Genomic DNA, 20441 nt, shown 5'->3' on the forward strand with positions numbered 1-20441 from the left:
CCAGTAGAATCATGTGACACTGAAGACTGGAGCAACGCAGCTTTGCACCACAGGAATAAATGACATTTTAAAACATAGATTAATATAGAAAACTCTAAATGTGTTACAATATCAGCATTTGCTGTATTTATAATCAAATAAATGCATTCTTGGTGAGCCTAAGAGGCTTCTTTCATAAAAACAAAACAAAAACATGACCCCAAGTATGTGAAATTTAAAATTGTGATTTCCAACCCTGAAGAAGACAAGTGAAAGAAACTATGCATTTTTAGTCATTATACAGCAGCTGTTCTGTCTATTTCTTTGCACGTGCATACTGATTGTCATCCATTTATCACAAACGACTGGAAAAGTCAAGGAAACTAAGATGTCTCTGTGTCTAACCCATCTGTGAGGTGCAGAGGTTGATGTAATCTTGAAAGTTTCTTCTTGAAAGTTAAACCAAAGTCAAACTCGCTTGCATTATGGCCTGGATAGCGATTATGGAAATCTTAAATTAGACTAAAGTAATCACTTCAGGGATTCTCCTTTGCACTAAGCCCACAGAGATATGTGTCACATTTTAAACCTGCACAAGAACTCAAAAGCGCTCTGTCCATCACACCGAATTTAGGTCACTTTACTTTATACTTCTGTAGGACCCTTAAGTATGAATCCACGAATCACCTCACTCTCTTGAGATATTAGCTATGACTTAACAATGAACAGAGTCACCATTTGCAGCGTGTGCATGATAAACACAGTCTAAGCTCTGATCTCGTGTGCTTCAACAGAGACACTACAGTCCAGACTTTAACACTGCAGCCCTCTGTGAGAGACGGCATCATCATCTATGAAGACTCTCCATTGGTCAGTATTCACCTCTGACATCGTGACTCTGAATCAAACCGAGCCGCCCACACAGTCTTTGTTCCAAAAGAGGGATTCTTTCATTTTCAGAACGCAAATCACAAGAATACATTTTGTGCTTTTTGACTATTTTAAACAGTGTTGAAATGGTTAGAACAAAACGTGAAGGGTCCTGTCTTAATGGTAACACTTTAAAATAGGCAACACTTGTTAGCTATTAAGTACAGCTTTAAATAAATTCTTAATTTGCTGCTTTTTAGTATTTACTAATAATGCAGTAATACATTTCTAATATTCTAGTGATATGCATGCTAATAAACAATAGGTGTAACCATAAAATAAAGGCTTATGTCTTAATTTATTGGTTCACATGAATTAAAAATAAATAAATAAAAAAAATAAATATATATATATATATATATATATATATATATATATATATATATATATATATATATATACACACACACACACACATATATATATATATATATATATATATATATATATATATATATATATATATATATATATATATATAATTTTAATAATTTATTTAATTATAAATAAAAGTACACAGGTATTTATTGCAAATAAACAAGAACTATAAAAGCATTACAAACAAGCTATCTTGCATTCCAAGTCTTCAGAAGCCGTATAATGTCTTTTTGTGAAGTTTTAATCACTGAAAATTATCCCGCTCCTTTAACACGCTCACATCTCATTTCAAAAAGATCCTCCTGTCCTGTAGAATGATGCAGTCGGTCACAAGACACACAAGAGCCAATAGCATTAAGCATTATTCAAAGACTGGAAGAGCTTAAAAGATTTAAAAATATTAGGAGATTTTGCTTGCCTCATTTCAAGGGAGTTCCACAGCTTTGGAGCTGAAGAAGAAAAAGGCCCATCACCCATCGATCGAACGGGTGTCAAGATGGAAACATAATTTACGTATTAAACAAATTGCATTTCCATCTCTGTTTTTGGAAGTGTCCAAAATGTCATTGCCATTAGGTGATGAGTTTTTTCCTCAAGGTCTGCTTTTAAAGTCACACCAGAGTCTGCAGACCAGTCAAGTTCTCCCACACCGACTCAATCAATCATTTCTCTTTGAGCCTACCTATATACACAGAGACGTTGTCGTAGAATAGAAGAGAAATAGAAATTACAATAGAAAAGTGTCCTGTCCAAACTGTCGCTATAAAATTAGAAGCACACCATTGCCTAGAATATCATTATATGCTCAAACATTGTCAAACCTGTTCATTAGAAGTGGCTGTCCCAGTACTTTTGGCAATATAGTGTATTTAAATATTATCTCATCCTCCTGGTCTCGGGACCAAGTCTAAATCTGATATCAGCCACATTTCGAAGCATAATGTGAAGAGCCAAACAAAAATGTAAGACCGACCACCTCAGTGGTTCTGGGTGTCCTGTGATCTCCTGAAAATCAGTCATGTGAAGTGTAAACTTTGCATAGTGATATTTATACATCTATCAGCAGATGGTCCAGACCACTGCTCCAGCGAGGACAAACACGTTGCCAGCTCACACCCGGAGGACGCGCCGGCACAGATGAGGGGAAAAAGCGTTAAAAATTAATGAATGACCTCAAGGACAGTGTGTTATAATCCTCCACGCTGCTCGTTTCTGAAGTCGGCCTGTTGTTTTGTTAGCGTGATGGTGCCATTTAGACGCGTTGTTTGTGAAGCAGGGTCGCGGGTGTTCTCTACAAAAGGCTTTTAACGATGTCTCTGCTCGATACAAGGTGGAGGGAGATGAAAAGCAGGCTGTGACTCGGAGTTTGGCCCCTCAATTAGCACCCAGCGGCAGCTCTTAGGGTATAAATAGTCTTTAGGCTTTGAAGCCCCTTCTGACGCCTCATCTGATATCAATGCTTCCAAATGGTCTGGCATTGTGCCAGGCTGACGGATAAAAGCAACAAGAAAACACCCCTCGCTCTCCGCAAACCACCTTTCAGCTCCGGGTTGTGAATAACAGGCACTAATGTCACCTACATGTCAGAGGTGACGAAAACAAGCCGAAGGCGGCTATAATCTTCAGCTCTCCATTAACTCGGGTTTTCTTGTTTTGGAATAAAGACGATTTTGAGACGGGGCGCGGAAGTTCAATTATGGGAAATAGATCAGCTGTCTGTAGATCAGCTCCTATTCAGTATGGGAATCTTTTGGCGTCCCAGGATTCAGGTCGATTTCTGTTTAGCATCTGATTACATTCAATTCATTTAAATGTTTTTGCGACATCTCAGGAGTTAACGCGAATCATTACCAAATTACATGCAAAGATTTGACAAAGATATTCTAATTAGGGTTGGTTGCTGCACAACGTTGGTGGTTTGTCGTTTTCACATCCAAGCCAATCAAAAGAGAGCTGATGTACAAATAAAAGTCTTAAAGGTACATTACCATTCAACAGGTCTGCAGGATATTTCTGTAAGTATTTTTTGCCCCTCCAGTCTGCTTTTATTTGATCAAATATACAGTAAAATGTTATAACCAAAATATATTAGCTGTTTTTTATTTTAATATATTTTAAAGTGTAATATATTCCAGCTATTTACTGGAGTATATTGTCTGACTGTCTGACACATAGAAAATGCAGAATAACAGCGTTTTTTATTTTTATTGATCAAGTTATAGGAAAGACATATAATGCATATTTGCTATTGCTGTCAAACTATTAATCACATACACATTATTAAAGTGTTATGCTAATATATTAAATGTATTTAAATATAAAATATAATAATATACATATATAAATGCATATACATATAATATTTTCTAAATATATATGATGTGTGTGTGTGTGTGTTTATATATACAAAATAAATTAGACACAGCACACACACATATATTTTGTAAACAAAAACATTTATTTTGGGTGTAATTAATAGTGATTATTTATTTGACAGCACTAATATTTGCTGAATAAAAATATAAATAAAAAAACAAAAAACGGAAATCTTACTCAGACTGATCTTGGTGTATTTTACCTGTTGCTTGATGTTTTTATGGAAATTGTTATGCATTTTTTAAACGTGATTTATTATTTGAAAGTTATGTCAATAATGTCTTAATAATAATTAAAGCATATTTGCTGGATAAAAGTATTAATTTCTAAAAATATATGTATATATCCTACTGAGCCAAAACTGTAGTGTATAGAAGTAGCAAGAAGATAGAAAATGGTTATTTTAAAATGCTCTACACCTGTTGTTGGTGCAAGAAGCTACGCCTAGCATAAGTGAGCTTGACGGAAGAATGAAATAATGGAATAGAAATGTGCTCTCGTCTGTTGTTCTAAAGGTTAAAGCTGTGAAGATGGGACATATCCTGGTAATAGATGAAGCTGATAAAGCTCCCACAAATGTCACCTGTATCCTGAAGACACTGGTGGAGAGTGGAGAGATGATCCTGGCAGATGGAAGAAGAATAGTCTCAGGTGAAACGGACAGAAAAGATCAAACACATTCTATCTCACAAACCCATCCCTGACAATCTTTAAAACAGAATTTCTTCTTTGTTTTTCACAGATCCACTGGAAGCAGCCGGAAGACCTAATGCCATACCCATGCATCCAGACTTCCGTATGATTGTTTTAGCAAACCGACCTGGCTTTCCGTTTTTGGGAAATGACTTCTTTGGAGCTCTTGGTAAGACTCATAGAGTGATGTGAAAAGGTGTTGGCCTCCCTTCCTGAATTTTTAATTTTTTTTGCACACTTTAATGTTTCAGATCATCAAACAAATTTAAATATTAATCAAAGATAACACAAGTGAACACAACATGCAGTTTTTGAATAAAGGCCCTGTGTGAAAAAGTGTTTGCGCCCTCAGTTACATAACTGTTTATTACACCTGAGTTCAGTTTCTCTAGCTACACCCAGGCCTGATTACTGCCGCACCTGTTCGCTATCAAGAAATCACTTAAGTAGGACCTGCGTGACAAAAAATCCCCAAAAAATGTCTACCAAAAAATCCTGAAGGACAATGTCCGGCCATCTGTCCGTGACCTCAATCTGAAGCAAACTTGGGTTCAGCAGGACAATGATCCAAACCACACTAGCATGTCCACCTCTGAACGGCTGGGAAAAAAAAACTAAATGAAGACTTTGGAGTGGCCTAGTCAAAGTCCTGTCCTGAATCTCATTGAGATGCTGTGGCATTACCTTAAAAAGGCGGTTCATGCTCGAAAACCCACCAATGTGGCTGAATTACAACAATTCTGCAGAGATGAGTGGGACACAATTTAAAAACTTTTTCACATAGTATAGCGTCCACAGCATGTTGTAATTGACCAGTCAGATTCAAGGAAATCAGATAACATAATATTATAATATGCAATACTGTTTGGAATACTTTTGATGATTTTAACAATTTACTTTTCCAGGGGACATATTTAGCTGCCATGCAGTGGACAACCCCAAACCTCAGGCTGAGTTTGCCATGCTGAAGCAATATGGGCCTGACGTTCCTGATGCAATCCTCCAGAAACTGGTGGCTTCATTTGGAGAGCTCCGGGCCATGGCTGACCAGGGTACAATCACCTACCCCTACTCTACACGAGAAGTGGTCAACATTGTAAAACACCTGCAGGTAATCCTGGTATTTTTTATAGGGATTGTTCAGCCAAAAATTAAAATGCTGTCATTATTTACTCAACCTCATGTCGTTCCAAACATTAAATAGATCAAAAGTGACAGCATATATAACTGACCCTGAAATTTTAATTTAATGTTAGTTAATGAAAAATACAAACTGTCACTGGTCATTTTTCATCATTCAGTCTCTTTTTGTATAAAGGGGCAGACCAGTCCATAAAAAGCTGCTAAGTGGACCAGACATTATGCCGCGAGTCAAAACTCTTTTCAGATCCCCAAAGTAATGAATCCTTGGCTTTAGGATGTTCCCTCGTTTAAAAATTCAAACTTTGTGTTGGTGATGAACTGTGTGTTGTTTAATAGATGAGGGTGAGTGATCCTGTGTCTGAGATGAAAGAGTGAGGAGGCCTTGTCTCTTCACTCGGCCCACTCACAGACTGATCTGACACATAGAGGCCACACTGCCATTCTGGGCCACCTGTCTCTGGGCTTTAACTCTTCTCTCTCTCACACACAAAGAGTAGCAGCCTCCTCCTCTCGTCTCAGCTCTCAGGAGCGACAGAGATGCAGATAGATGGATGGATTTCGTCTGTCACATTGGATGAGGAGTCAGTTGTCAGATTAGTCTGCCGCAAGCAGCCATCAAAGCTCTACACTCGCTGTCAAAAGTTTGGACGCACGTGACCGGATTTGTTCCTTGTGATCTTAGAAACCTTTTTCTCTAAAGGCCTAATTATTTTTTATTATTAAAAGCATCGATGACCAGAATGAGCAGTGCTACAATAAAGTTGAAGCAACAGAAATATAATGGATTTTTTAATAATATGAGGGTAGACCTGCATGAATGCATGAGCACCAACTGCACATCTCTAACGGCCAGTCTTTTATGCAGACAACAGACAACTTCTCTATTTTGTTTCTTTTGAATATATCAGAGAGTTTGAAGCAGTGCTTCTCAGTCATTTTTACTCCAAGTAAGGCTTTGCAATATGTATCGTCATCAATGATATTGTAATTGTTATTTTAACAATGAGCAAATCTGCTTTTTGAACAAATCACTGATTCGTTGACCCACTTTCTGACTCAATGATGAATGACTAAGTGACTCAACTCTTTAAGACATCTCTGCTTAAACCGGTGTTCTGTTGACAGTGATACTGTGTAATGTCCAACCATAAGCCGGTCGCGTGCCGTTCCAAAGTCAATTAACAATGTTTTAAAAATCCCAATTCAGAAGTGAGGCTGCACAAAAAGATCAGTTTTGTTCTTTATTGCAGTAAAGTATATTTGAGTGGCTCAGTTAGCCAAACCCTTATCCAAGTTGTGGCCAATTCAGTTTAAAAATCCCAATTCTCAAAATGAAATGGATACAGTTGGTATACATTTGATCTATTTCGCGCTGTTTTAATGCTAGTGATCGATGGCAAGATCAGAGCGCTCTTTAAATGCACTACGACTAAAAGCTTTTGTCTTATGGCTTATTTTTTTCTTTTTGTTTTTTTTTCTAGAAATTTCCAGACGAGGGCCTGGCCAACGTGGTGAGGAATGTGTTTGACTTTGACTCGTATAACAAGGACATGCGTGAGGTGCTGATCACAGCTCTGCACAAGCACGGCATTCCCATCGGAGCCAAACCCAGCAGCGTGCACCTGGCCAAGGAGTAAGAGCCCAGCTCCTATTGCCCTTTACTGTCCGTGAACGCACTGTCCTGCACTAAACTGACTAACTGTACAAAGGGTCTGCTCTTATCCGTACACTTGAACAAATGTGTTTGTTTAAAGGTGAAGTGTGAAATGAATTGCAAAAATAATAACGGTCCCAGGTAGTCCTGCCCTGGACTCACAGCCGGTGCAGTTATGTTTGGCTTCACCTTTAACAGATGCTTAAATGTCATAAGCTCATTTCACTGAAGGTGCAATACACATCTACCCTAAACATGCTTGAATTTAGTAAAACCACGAAACTTACTTGGACTCTTAGTGGAATAACTACTGCCAGTGTCTGGTTAATGCATTTAAATGACATGAAAGATTTGGGGAAGTGAGCATCTCTATACCCTGTTCGATCATAAAAAGCAGAGCGCTGTGAAGGGAGCAGTTAAAAACAACACCATTTCCATCTGTCCGAGTGTCCTTCCACTGTTTGGAATGCGCACTTTATCCGATTATTAAAAGTTAAAGAAATATATTTCTTATTTTATAACTCTCATTTAATTTGCCCAGTGTTGTATATTATACACTTTCAATAAAGGAAATTATTTGTTTCTTCCGTCTCATATTTGTCTTATTTCACTTGCTTTTGAGTGTTTTGCTATCTGGTGTACACAATTTGTTATATTTGATAAAAATTACTGGCTTTTTATGAAAAAGGAAGAAACAAATATTTCCTTTTGAATGATGTTTCTGTACATAATCAGCTTATCCTACAGATACCATTAAATATTTCCTGCTAAATAAACATTATTGTTAATATATTATTAATATCAATGTTAAAATTAATATTGTTGTGGAATCCGTGATACTTTTTCTCGGGATTCTTTGATGAACAGAACTTGAAAAAGAAAAACATTTTATGCATTCTGCAACATTATAAATGTCTTTACTGTTACTTTTAATCAGTTCAGTGCATCCTTCAATCAAAGTATTTTTCGAAATAAAAAAAAGGTCATTTTGAAAAGTGTTTTAATGCTGTATTGCATTAATATTTTATCTTGAGAGGAATGATACGTCATCCCATCTGCTTCAGTTGCAGAGTACTGCTGTGATGTTTTCTCTGGGAATAGTAACTGAGCAATAACCAGATGTGAAACTACAACCTTCCTGAACATCAGTGAACTCTTCCCAATTTAAGTCCACGTTTTCATGAAGATGCTGTGCATGTGAACTGAGATTTTGAACCAACTTTTTGCCTGACCCAATAAAACAGCACAGTTTAGGGTGTCTTCGTGATTGTTGTCAAAATCGTTGTGAGATTTAAATGTCATGGCTTCGGCCAAAAGGCAAACACCAGATTCCCTTTTCCCAGGTTACCATTGCCAGACTGTAAGATGGCGGGTTACTGGACCACCGGTCAGGGTGGAAGTACACGACGAAAGCTGCTATGTCCGACAGAGTCCCATCGGATCGATATCAAGGTATCGTAAGCCATTGTGTTTCCAGTGTTGTTATTAGCACATGACACTCTTGTTCTCCTCAGGGCCCAGTGTTTCTGCGGGTTCAGAGTTATCCTTCTGAGAGGCACGAGTCCAGATCTATGAGCTTCACCGAGGAACAGGCTCACTGGCAAATCCCCATGAACGAGGTCAACATCGTCTGCGACGTCGCCACTGCTAACGGTAACTGCTAGCACAGCCCCATTGTAGCCAGATCTAATGAATGTGCAATTATAAAGTCCTGTGGCTTTTATTTTGAAAGTGAGTCCTTGTTTTCCTTCACAGATTCCATTTATGTGGCCACATGTAACCCTGTATCGCTGTATGCTATGAAGGAGAAAGGAGACTCTGTCCAGTGCATTGAGCTCTATGACATCTTCCCCCGGACCATCAGTGGAGTCTGGCAGCCTTTTGTCTCTGTGGCGGCACTGGGCAACCCGCTGCAGGACCAGGTGGTGCTCCATGAAGAACAGGTGTGTGTGTGTGTGTGTGTGTGTGTGTGTGTGTGTGTGTGTGTGAACCCGCTCTTCTACACGGGCACTTCACATGAAAGCCTTGCCTTCCACTTGCTGCCATTACGATCCATTTACAGCTGTCATTCCTGCCCCGAGGTTCATTCGAGACATGCTGTTATTATCTGAGCACGGATCATCAATAGATGCATTTTTTCCACCAAACCCGTACGAGGAACACCATCTAATAATAGCGAATGGAAATAGTAAATGATCAAAACAAGGTTGAGGCAGTTTGACAAGTTTGAGCTAATAGATTCACAGGAGGGTTTGTTTGTGCAATAATACCATTTGGTTGTTTTTTTAATATATGTAAAGATTTTATACAACGTCTTGAGGTATACTGGAACATGTACATTATCCACTGTACTTTACTGGATGTTACTGTCATTGTTTATACACTCTTAAAAATACTGGGTTTAAAAACAACCCAATTTGAGTTATTTGGCAACCAACTCTCAGTAAATATTGGACAGAACACTTGCTGTTTTTTTTTTTTGACTGAGCTGGTTGGGTTAATGGTAAAAAAAATAAACCAGCATTAAAAATTACCTGGCATCTTAGGTACAGGAAAAAATATTTTAAAAGAACCAATAAAATGACCAGGCTGAAGCCAGCATTTGGATTAAAAAATAACCCCCAAAATTAAATAATTGACTTGCTCTCGTGTCTTTCCACAAGTGTTCATCTTCTCTTTGTTTATCATAAAGCAAACAGTATTTTTAATGGGATCTGAGAGCTGTATGTCCCTCTTTAGAAATTACACACAACCAATACCTTGACAAAAAGTTCATAAATACAGTGTAAAAGTAATTTACACGCATCCAGAGAGCTCATCAAATATGTTCTTGCTCGATTTGCAAGAACCAGTGAGGTTGTGAGCTTCTGTTTGTCATATTTGATGTGCTCTATGTATGCATGTTGATCAGTATTGAAATGTAAGCAATTGTGTCTCTTCAGGAGACTTGGTTCAAATCACTCCATCCATATGGGTCATTTTTGCAACTCCTTTATTATTTGCTCATACTAAAGTTGTTCCAGATCTGTATAAATTTTCTACTACTGCTAAATGCAGAAAAAAAAGGAATTTAAATAATTTAATTTTACTATAGCTAATTTGCCGGTAGCTATAGTAAGAAAAACATACTATGTGTGTCAGTGGCTACCATCAACTGTTTGTTAAACAGCATTATTCAAAATAACTTATTTTGGGCTCAAAAGAAGAAAGAAACTCTTACAGGTTCGTGGTACCATGTGGGTGAGTGAAAGACGACAGAATGTTTGGGGCGAGCTATCCCTTTCACTTACAAAAATACACACCAACCCCAAAACCAGGAAGAATTCAAACAGGAATTTTCACTCATGTAACTGGTTTCTATTAGAGTCGAGCCTGGAAGGAAACCTTAAAACACCTGTTAGCAGTGGAAAAAGGGGTGTGGAGAACATGATTACTTCTAAAAAACAAAATGTAAAAATACAGATGTCCAGACATCACAGGGGGCCATCCAGGGGTCATTGCTCTCCCAGTGGAGAAAAAACAAAGGCTGAATGGAACAGTGCGGCCCGTGACTGTAACGGCCCGTCTCAGCCAAAGCCTCCATCTGTCCAGAAGTGATGCAAGGCTTCTATTAATAACACAGAGAGTATGCGGTATGTGCAAGACAGCACATAAGGAAGCCATTATCCTGAAGATTTAGTGGTGAGAGAGAATTTAAGACCTGCACCTCTTCACCAACCTTTCCTGTCAAGGGTAATGGGAGGATGGCATAATAATTGCATAAAGTATTCAAACTGTATCGTGTAAAAAAGGACATCTAGGTATCTTATAGGGTACCTCACAGGGTCAGATAGAGGCTGGAAAATGGCTGTGTAAAATTAAATCATGACTGTTCTTGGCGCACAAAGCCTAGACATTTACCTAATATTATAAGTGTACCTCGGGGAACTGAATGAAATGATAGGACCTTTTTTTTTCCAAAACCGAACAGCATGAACATTCCTGTCTGGTTTTTGTAGGGCAACACAGTGCTGCATCTGGACCTGGTGACCGGTGCTGTGAGGAGACTGGTCCTGTCTCAGGACAAACAGGAGGAACCGTCACGCAAGACCTCAAACTGGTGGAGCAACAAAGAGAGTCAGGTGGAAATCTACATCTAGATCCGTCGCTCTTAACACCCTTATCGACTTTGTTGTGCCTTTAAATATTATTGTAGGCAGACCAAAAAAAAACGTTTGAGAACCACTACTCTAGGAAAAATAAAAGGCTGTGTTCCCAACCGTCTCCTCATAACCAGATGTGATGACTTTCAGTATGGAAGTTTCCTCTAAAGATAATACTTAAAATGCCCCTATAATAGTAAACAAGATGACTAATCTTTTATTTTCAATCTTCAGCTATTTTACATTTAGTTGAATTATTCGATTTTCAACAACTCACTCGTGAACCCTGAGAAACCCTGCATTATGAGTTACTGTTAAAATCCTACAGAATTATATTCAAAGACTTTTAAAATCATTCAAAGAACATCGGCAGTTGTTATATTATCAGTGTCGCGGCTTTTGTTCCCAGCTGCGATGTGGCAGAAATAGAAAGCGTTCCAAAACTAGAATGTGGCTCATCGTTTATCATTATTGTGGCTGGTTAGGACAAACTGTAACTAACGTAGAAATAATACTACTTATTGTGTCTTTGCGTCTGGTTAGGACACAGTGTACAATCACACCTAACGATCTTCAACTTAACATTTTTGTTGTCATCAGCCAGCATACAAAATGTGCAAGGAGTTTGCCCACAAGAACTGGCTTCTGTTCTACAAAGAAAATGGGTAGGTTACTCTCCCTCAGTTTTATCTGTGATATGCCACTCTTACACAGTGTTCTGAAACCTAGAGAGCTGCTTATATTGCTCGCATTTTTCAAAGCAAAGCTTCTCTTGTCCAAATTGTAAGAAAACATGCATGTTTCTTATCAAATCCAGTATACGCTTCAACAAAAATCTGCATAAGATGCCTGACAAAGTGCAAAAAACCAAAAGCACTGAGAATAATTCAAGATCGTTGTTTAATCTAGTAACTGATACACAGTTTTGCCCAATATTTGTATGCTGTGAATGTTTTTTTAGAAAGTCCACCAAATTCTCCAACCTTGTGATAAGTGTCTGCATGAGTTGGATCTTGTGTTTCCCAGACATACTTTGTAACTGAAAAAAAAATCACTGTAAAAATTCCAGAGCAAACTGCCTTCTGTGATTGCAAGCCTGAAAGTGCTCTCCAAATCGTTCAGTTCTAAGAGTTTGTCACAAAAAGTAAAATTTAGTCTTTATTTGTTCAGTAATGATACATGTGTGAATTAGGCTACTTTTACGATTTACGTTTTGAAGCTTGAAAATTTTGGTTGTGTGGACAATCAATCAATGGATGGACAAAATGATAAAGGAATATTAAAAATACATTCGCTTGCCTTCAAAAATTAAAGTCTTGTGATTTGAGAACAGCACAAAGGTAAATAAATGATGCTGAGTTTTCAGGCATGGCCTACTGATTTGTACTCTGCCCTACTTGGACAGGAGTCAGCTGGATGTCGTTGATGTGCTGGAAGGTCAGGTCCACACCATCTCCCTCCCCATCAGTCTCAAAGCTGTGTTCCTGGTGGCTGAAGACCGCTGGCTTCTTGTTGAGAGCAAGACTGACAGGTGCCAGTGAAATCAGATTGATTGCACGCATTGCTTAGACTGCTTTTCTTTTTAGAGGTTATAGAAGCGTATTTGACAAACTGTGTCGCCGTAATGTGCAGGAAGTTCCTGTTGACGAAGCCCATGCACATGGGTGCAGAGGACACGGGAGTGTGTCAGCTTCACGCCATCAGTGAAGACGCTGTTAACGCTGGCTTTGGCACCAGCTCAGGTGAGCAGCTCTTATCGTTTATTCGCCAGAACGTCCAATCAGAAGTGACTCTGCAATGCTGCCGTCCAGTGAGGGCCGCTGAGAGCCCTTCACACTTGTCAGTCACCGTCTGTCTTGCTTTGGCAAATGTGTCTATTTCACATCTGCTTTGACTGACATGAAGCCTGCGGGATTTTTAAATCTGACTGGTGTCAGATTCAGGACCTTTGCAGGCGGATAAACTTGGTGTCATCTTTGATGGCTTTCATAGTAAATTTGGTCTCAGATGCTGCCTGGTGTTGAAAATGTCTAATCTATTCATCTATTCGCTCATACGGTATTTACATTCGTTTCAATCTTATATTACGTTCTCACAAATCATATTTATTTATACAGTATTGATTGTTTCAAAGCAGCTTCACAGTAATAAAAAGAAACAAGTTCCTCAAATATGAGATTAATTAAAATTCTGCTCCAAAGCAGGTTCTAAAATACAATAGTTTCAAACGATTAATCGCATCCAAAATAAAAGTCTTAGTTTATATATGTGTACTGTGTGAGTGTTGGGCTTACTGCTTTACAAGTTATGCACGTTACATAATATTACTTTTTTCAAGTAGCTAGTAAACTTTTTAATTTACAAGAAAATATCAAAAAAGTAACTCCAAGTCTCCTGTGTGTGTGTATATATATATATGTGTGTGTGTGTGTGTGTGTAAACAGTTAAACAGTACATACTTATACACACTTATACACAGTACACACTATTTATTATATAAAGAAATGAACTTTTATATAAAGAAAAGATCTTTTATTTTGGATGTGATTAATCATGATCAATCATTTAACAGCACTAGTCTTTATTCACCTCAAGTCAGTTTAATGTTAATTCAATTTATTTCATTCCATTATGAAACCATTCAGTCATTTTTGTTTTGCAGTGGAATGGGAATTTTTTTTTTTAAGTTGAACTTCTTTTAACTAGGACACAGTGGTCAAATGAAATGTGAATAGCCCTTGGATTCAGCTACTATTTTTTGTTTACTTTATTTCTCATCTGATACTGTCAGTGCAATCAAATCAACCATACAGAATATTATACGGTTTTTTTAAAGCCCCGTCCCCAAACTAAGCAAGACAGTGGTTACACAAACAAGAAACGCAAAAAAGGTAGCAGAAATGGAGAAAATATCTTTGAAATAATCAATAGAGAGGCTTGTTCTCCTCTGGGCTAAATTAACAAATGTTTTTTTTTGCTATTGCTCATAGTTAGGCTCAGGGTTTTCTCCAAATCTTATAAGCCCCTGTCCCTTCTCTTCTGCCTGCTGCTGTCAGGAAAAAAAGTGTGCTGAGATTCCTCACCCTGGTGCTATTACAAACCCATAGCTTCCTCTCACTTACTACTACACTGAAACATCGACCGCAGGCCTCTGGAGGTGTGCAGGTTGACAGTCTTTAATAAAGACAGGGACCGCTGGGAGCAGAGGAAGATGTGTTGACAGTCTCCATTATGGCAGCCCAACTTCAGGCTGTGAGAATACCAAAGATGAATCATTACATTACCGCTTAAATGATAGGGGTCGGTTTTTTTCAAGTATACATTAAACTGATCAAAATAAATACATTTATAAGCATAAGTGATGAGATGTTTTTAATTGCATCCAAAATAAAAATATTTGTTTACAGAATATATGTACGTGTGCTGTGTATATTTATTACATATAAAAATACACACACATGCACGATATATTTCAGAAAAATGTGCTGTTTATATATTAAGTATATCTGTTTAAAATGTAAAATATATGAAATATATATATATATATATATATATATATATATATATATATATATATATATATATATAAAAAAAATATATATAAAAATATATATATATATATATATATATATATATATATATATATATATATATATATATATTTATTTATTTATTTATTTATTTATTTTTAATATTCAAAGTATTCAGTTTTAGGATTCAAATATAAAAACATTTGTGCATTTGTAACTTGCAAGTTGCATTAAACTATGTAAATACATCTGAATACCACTTCAGATGCAAAAAAAAAAGGTAAAAACCCTTTTATAAATCCTTATATAAAGGGTATAAATCCCTTCAAACTTATTGAAAAAGATTCATTTGTATCACTTCTGTGAACTTACCACGCAGAATATCAAAACTTTAGGAGTCGGGTGGGGTCAAGTAATGGGGACACAATTCGAACACTGTTTAAAAATATAAAAAATCTAGTTACTCATGATTCGTGTTTGTGAGGTAATACCTCATTTAGAGGAGAGCCGAAGCTCTCAGGGTCTGATGGATGATGCCAGCGAGTCCTGCACGCCTCATTTGATAGAAAGTAATGCCAGTTTGTTTTTGAAGGCCTAAAATAGCAGGTGAAATTAATTGCTGCCTTTTTGTTTATAAAGCCCACGAAATGCTGTTTATGGAAGATTAACATCTTTAGAGCTCTATCTTCTGATGAAGTGCCCCTCGTCATTTCTCCTTCAACACTTGTTCCTGGAGCATGAAGAGCAGAAAGACGCTTAATAACTCACAGTATCAGTTATTGAGATGAATGTCGCTGTCATAAAGATAGACTAATGCCTGTACTTAGTGGGCATCGTACATCTAAAGTGTCAGACACGCTTCAGCGTCTGCTCTGAAAAACGAGCATGTTTTTGATGACATCAAAAGTTCCCATCAGCGGGATTGGGGTCTTTATCAAATCGAGCGTGACAGGGTGTCACCAGAAGGTCTGAATAATGACCAATTAAACTGGGTTATGAAGATGTCACAGATGTAGAGTCAGAAACCCTTTTATGGCTACAGTGGTGAGGGACACATGATGGTCTCTGCTGGGGGTCAGAGTGAAGCGAGGGTCTGAGAGTCTTTGTTCTTCAGGGATGGAGGCCACAGCTCCTCAGGAGGTGTCCAGCGAGCAGCTGCCCAATGAGAGCCTCAGCACTGCCCTCGGCCAGAAGATCGTCTCTCCCAACCGCATCCTCTGTGACACCAACACCTACGCCAATGTTATCGTGGGCTTCCCAGAGCTCATGGTGGGTGAGACACACACTGCCCTCCTAGAAAAGCGGGGTTTTGGACAATATTGACACGCATCCTTTTTAATTTGTGAGCATGTTTTTTATTACATAAACAGTTTACAAATAGAACATACTTACTTTTTCAATTCCTCAAAATATCCACCATTAGCAGCTATTGCAGCCCTGCGTAATGTGGCCATCGTGAAGGATTGTCCAAAGATGATTCACACTGGTTGGACACCTCTCACTGTTCAGTTCCTCCCAACTTTGACTTGCATATATCTCCATTAGGACATAATCAAAATGAAAATTATTAAAATTATTGCTCATTTATCATTTAAATGATGTATTGGTATTATCGGTTTATATTATTATGTCGTAAGTAGCCTGATGAACAATTGTAATTTATTTCATAGAATATTAATGTGTCTAATAACTACATTTAGCTTTGCTACGGTTGGTTTAAGTTGCAAAATTGCTACACAAACACAAAGAGTATTTTTAATATATATGGCAGGTTTTTTTTTTTTTTGGATACTGTTTTGTTTCTTTTCTTCATCCCCCTAAAACATGTTTGTATTGCATTTACACAGACCCCTAATGAAGTGTACAGCTTTACGAGATCTTCGCCCATAACAGAGGGTCGGGGGCCTGATATGTTTTTTGGGACAAGTAAGCGTACCGGGCCAGCAAAGAGGGTCAACTGTGTGTGTCTGCTAAGTGCTAATCAGGTGGTCCGAGCTCTGCCCCCTTCCCAAGTCCCACTGACTGAGATCTACCCAAAAGGCACTGGCACATTCATATGTAAACATCATATACGCATTTATTAACAAATATGATGGTGCTTTACTTATAAAGATGGTGTTGGTTTGCCAACAGATGTCACGCCACCCATGGCCGCTGCTTACCTGGAAGTGACCGACCTGAACTCAAAGAAGCTCAAATACATACCAGTCCCGAGGTATGGAGCCTTTTATTAAACTATAGCTCCCTCTTCTGTTCAGCTCAATGTCACTCAAAGCCTTTAGCTAGATATCTTAAATGTAAAATAAAGTAATGATATTCACATGATTTGCATTATTATATTCTGTTGTGGGTAGCCTAATGATTCATATTTTTGCGTACATTTTATTGAGACAGCGATGTTTATAAAATAATGAGAAATATTATTTTCATATAATATATTGTGGGGGGGGTTTCCAGTAAATAAAGATGAGGAATTGTGTAATGCAGTTCATTCTGTTAAAAGAATAGGTCGTCCAAAAAATGAAAATCTACTCACTATCAGGCCATCCAAGATATAAATGAGATTTTTATTGCTCACCAATGGGTGACGGCACCCATTGCAGTGAATGGGTGCCGTAAAACAACTGATAAAAACTTTACAATAATCCACAAGTCTTAAATCTAAAAAATAGTCCTCTACCCATAATATTGCTTTCTCAAATGAAAAGAAGCACGCGCAGATCAAAAAATACAAGTAAAAACAGTGTAAAATAAATATATTAACTGTTTTTAATATGATATACGGTGCAAGCATTTTACAAACATAAACTATTTGCTTTTGCTTGAGAAGATGAATTGATGTTCTGGAGTGGAGTGGATTATTGTGATGTTTTTATCAGTTGTTTGGATTTTTATTCTGACGGCACCCATTCACTACAGATGATCAAGTGGTCAGCGAGTAATGCTAAATTTCTTCAAATCTGTTCTGATTAAAAAAATAATAATAATAATAATAAAAAAGAAAAACTGATCTACATCTTATGATGGTGAGCACCTTAAAGCTCATTTTAATGTAACTATTCCTTTACCTGATACTTAACTTTGTGCTCTGACTTCTAACACTTACACTAACAGATTAATCTGACCCTCATGATTTTATGTTTAATGTTACTGTTGTTTTAAAAATGTCTTTAAGCAGTTTTAATGTCTTGAGCTTGCTGTAAGGCAGCTGAATGTCTTCCAGTGTTTCTGATCAGTGTCTGATGTGTTCAGGAGCAGCTCCATGTCTCCATACACCGCGTGGATCTCGAAGGTCTCAGACACAGATGTAGTGATGGGTCCTCTGAGCTCTGGTGGAGTGGTGACTGTGGACATGGGAGGCTACGTCAGACTGTGGGAAACGGGCCTGGACAGCCTGCAGCGCTCTCTGCTGGAGTGGAGGAACATGATCGGAGCAGAGGATGGCAGGCCAGTCCAGGTGGGGCTTTCAGGCTGAATTTCACAAAACAAAATTAATTTTCAAATTTTAATTCCCAGGCTGTTTTGGGTCACTATTGACTTCCATAACTCTTTTTTTCTACTGTAGAAGATGCACAGTCCCTTTTCTTACCACATGGTGGCAGACTTGTATAATAAATATTGGTTTAAAGTTTATAGTCTAGTGAAATAATATTAAAAAGCTGCTAATTTTATATCTATAAAGTATTCATTTTATGTTTTTCCATGTGATTTCATCTTTGTGCACTCAGCGTTTTTGTTTGGTGAGATATTTCTTGGCAGGTTCTGGTTTCCTACTGAGACTTCAGCTTAATCGGCTGTCTGCTGTATTACAGACATTGATCCTACGCACACTTGAGATAAAAATGAAATAAGATAAAGATTTCGGTTTGTTTTCTACTGCCATTCGTTCTCTCCACACTTGATACTTAGGTTATTTTGCCATTCTGAAGCTTGTTTGGACGTACATGCTTCTACTACAGAATATTTTCATTGGGAGGCTCCTTCATGGCAGCGCTCCAGTTCTGTGCTGTGTGAATCACAGATAATATGCATAGTGGAGTAAATACGCCAAACATCCAGTCAGACGATATAGTTATGACCTAATGTATAGTGGATTTCTAGGGTTGATCGTGTATATGAGGCAAAATATGTTAAAATTACGAATGAATGAAACATGGTTGAGAATATTTGTTTATTGTTGCTCTACATGAAACATATGTGGACTGAGGGTTACTAAAAATGACCGGACATTAATACATCTGTGGTTGCTAGCGTTTCTTCCATCGAAAATAGCAGCAAACGGGTTAATCAGTAGGCGAACATATTTGTTATTCACAGCCATGAGACTCAAAAGTGCCTCCGGTGTTGTATATTCACAGAAAAGCTGTTTAGCGATCGTCTTGTGTGTCTCTCAACACTTCGCGGGATGTATATGTGGCTTAAATATCTAAATCGTAATACCGGCTGGTTTGGTATGCGTTTGAAGTGCGTGTTTGTCTGAGAGTTCACACACTTCCTGTCCTTTCACACAGGTACACAAAGAGCCTGTTAACCGTCAGGTCATTCTGCACCTCACTGGCTCTCTTTAAGCACACTTTCACCAGCCTCCTTATATTTACATCAAATATTTGCCCAAATAGTTGCATTCTTGGCCTTTCAGTGCAGCTCTGTGAATAGCATGTGTAAGTTTGTTCAGTTGAGTATCGCTCATGTGAGAGTGTTCGCCGGTTTGCCGCACGATGTGACAAACAAGAAAATGAAAAGGGGTCATTGCTAATATTACAAGAAGAGGGTTTATCATGACGCTCAAGACTGTGTTATCATGCTGATGGGCTGGAGTTTTCCTTAACGGCCACAGTGTCTTGATCCGCCCTCCAGCCCAGCCCGGTCTACACATCACACACAAACAAACACAATTTCTCCATCGCTCTGCTTCTACAGAGACGGTCGAGACAATATTCATACCTCATTCATTCTCAGGGTATTTATTTTGCTTGTAAATGTTACCACACTGAGTGAAGTTATCCTGTGGCCAATTTAATTGAATGGGTAAGATTTGGAAATGCACACACATTTTAATAAACAGCTGATAATGAATATTAGAGCAAAGACCAAGCCTTGAGTTTGCTGCCTGTAGAGCTTTGAGACAGGATTGCATCGAACCGCATATCTGGGCAAGATATCTGGGTTTGTTCAGGAGCCCAGCTCCAGAAGATGTTCAAAACATCAAAACATGTTTTTCTCCTGAACAAACCCGAGCAACTGATGGAGAAGGGCTTCGGGGTGGGCTTTGTGTGGTGACCAAGAAGCTGATGGTCACTCTAGTAGAGCGTCGTGATCATATGTGGAGACAGAAGAAATCTACAGAAGGACAAACTTCACTGCAACACTCCACCAATCTGTGCTTCATGATGGTGTGGCAAGACTCAATCCTCAGTAAAGAGACATGAAAACACACTTGGAATTTCCAAAAGCATTCCAAGAATCACGTTTGCAGGAAACCTCATCCCAAAAGTAGAGCAGCCTCGTGCTGTGGGACTGTTTTTCTGCGGCAGGGACTGAGGAACTCATCAGAGTAGAAAAAAAGCTCAGTGCACCAAAAAATTAAGAATAATTAAGGTAAACCCAGTCTGGAGC

At 38.1% G+C, this 20441-nt stretch overlaps 1 protein-coding gene across 2 annotated transcripts in view; it reads left to right on the plus strand.

Moving 5' to 3' along the window:
* vwa8 (von Willebrand factor A domain containing 8) overlaps positions 1-20441 on the plus strand; it is a 76767-nt gene that overhangs the window by 27622 nt on the left and 28704 nt on the right. For both annotated transcript variants that reach the window (XM_043248786.1, XM_043248787.1), the window contains exons 22-37: positions 774-849; positions 4179-4314; positions 4406-4525; positions 5262-5467; positions 6981-7132; positions 8497-8605; positions 8668-8806; positions 8909-9096; positions 11152-11274; positions 11896-11960; positions 12701-12826; positions 12928-13037; positions 15940-16094; positions 16673-16865; positions 16959-17040; positions 18078-18282. In XM_043248786.1, coding sequence (XP_043104721.1) covers positions 774-849; positions 4179-4314; positions 4406-4525; positions 5262-5467; positions 6981-7132; positions 8497-8605; positions 8668-8806; positions 8909-9096; positions 11152-11274; positions 11896-11960; positions 12701-12826; positions 12928-13037; positions 15940-16094; positions 16673-16865; positions 16959-17040; positions 18078-18282 — 2185 coding nt within the window. The remainder of the gene's footprint in view (positions 1-773; positions 850-4178; positions 4315-4405; positions 4526-5261; positions 5468-6980; positions 7133-8496; positions 8606-8667; positions 8807-8908; positions 9097-11151; positions 11275-11895; positions 11961-12700; positions 12827-12927; positions 13038-15939; positions 16095-16672; positions 16866-16958; positions 17041-18077; positions 18283-20441) is intronic.

The sequence above is a fragment of the Puntigrus tetrazona genome, chromosome 9 (genome assembly GCF_018831695.1).
Source record: "Puntigrus tetrazona isolate hp1 chromosome 9, ASM1883169v1, whole genome shotgun sequence".
Taxonomy (NCBI): domain Eukaryota; kingdom Metazoa; phylum Chordata; class Actinopteri; order Cypriniformes; family Cyprinidae; genus Puntigrus; species Puntigrus tetrazona.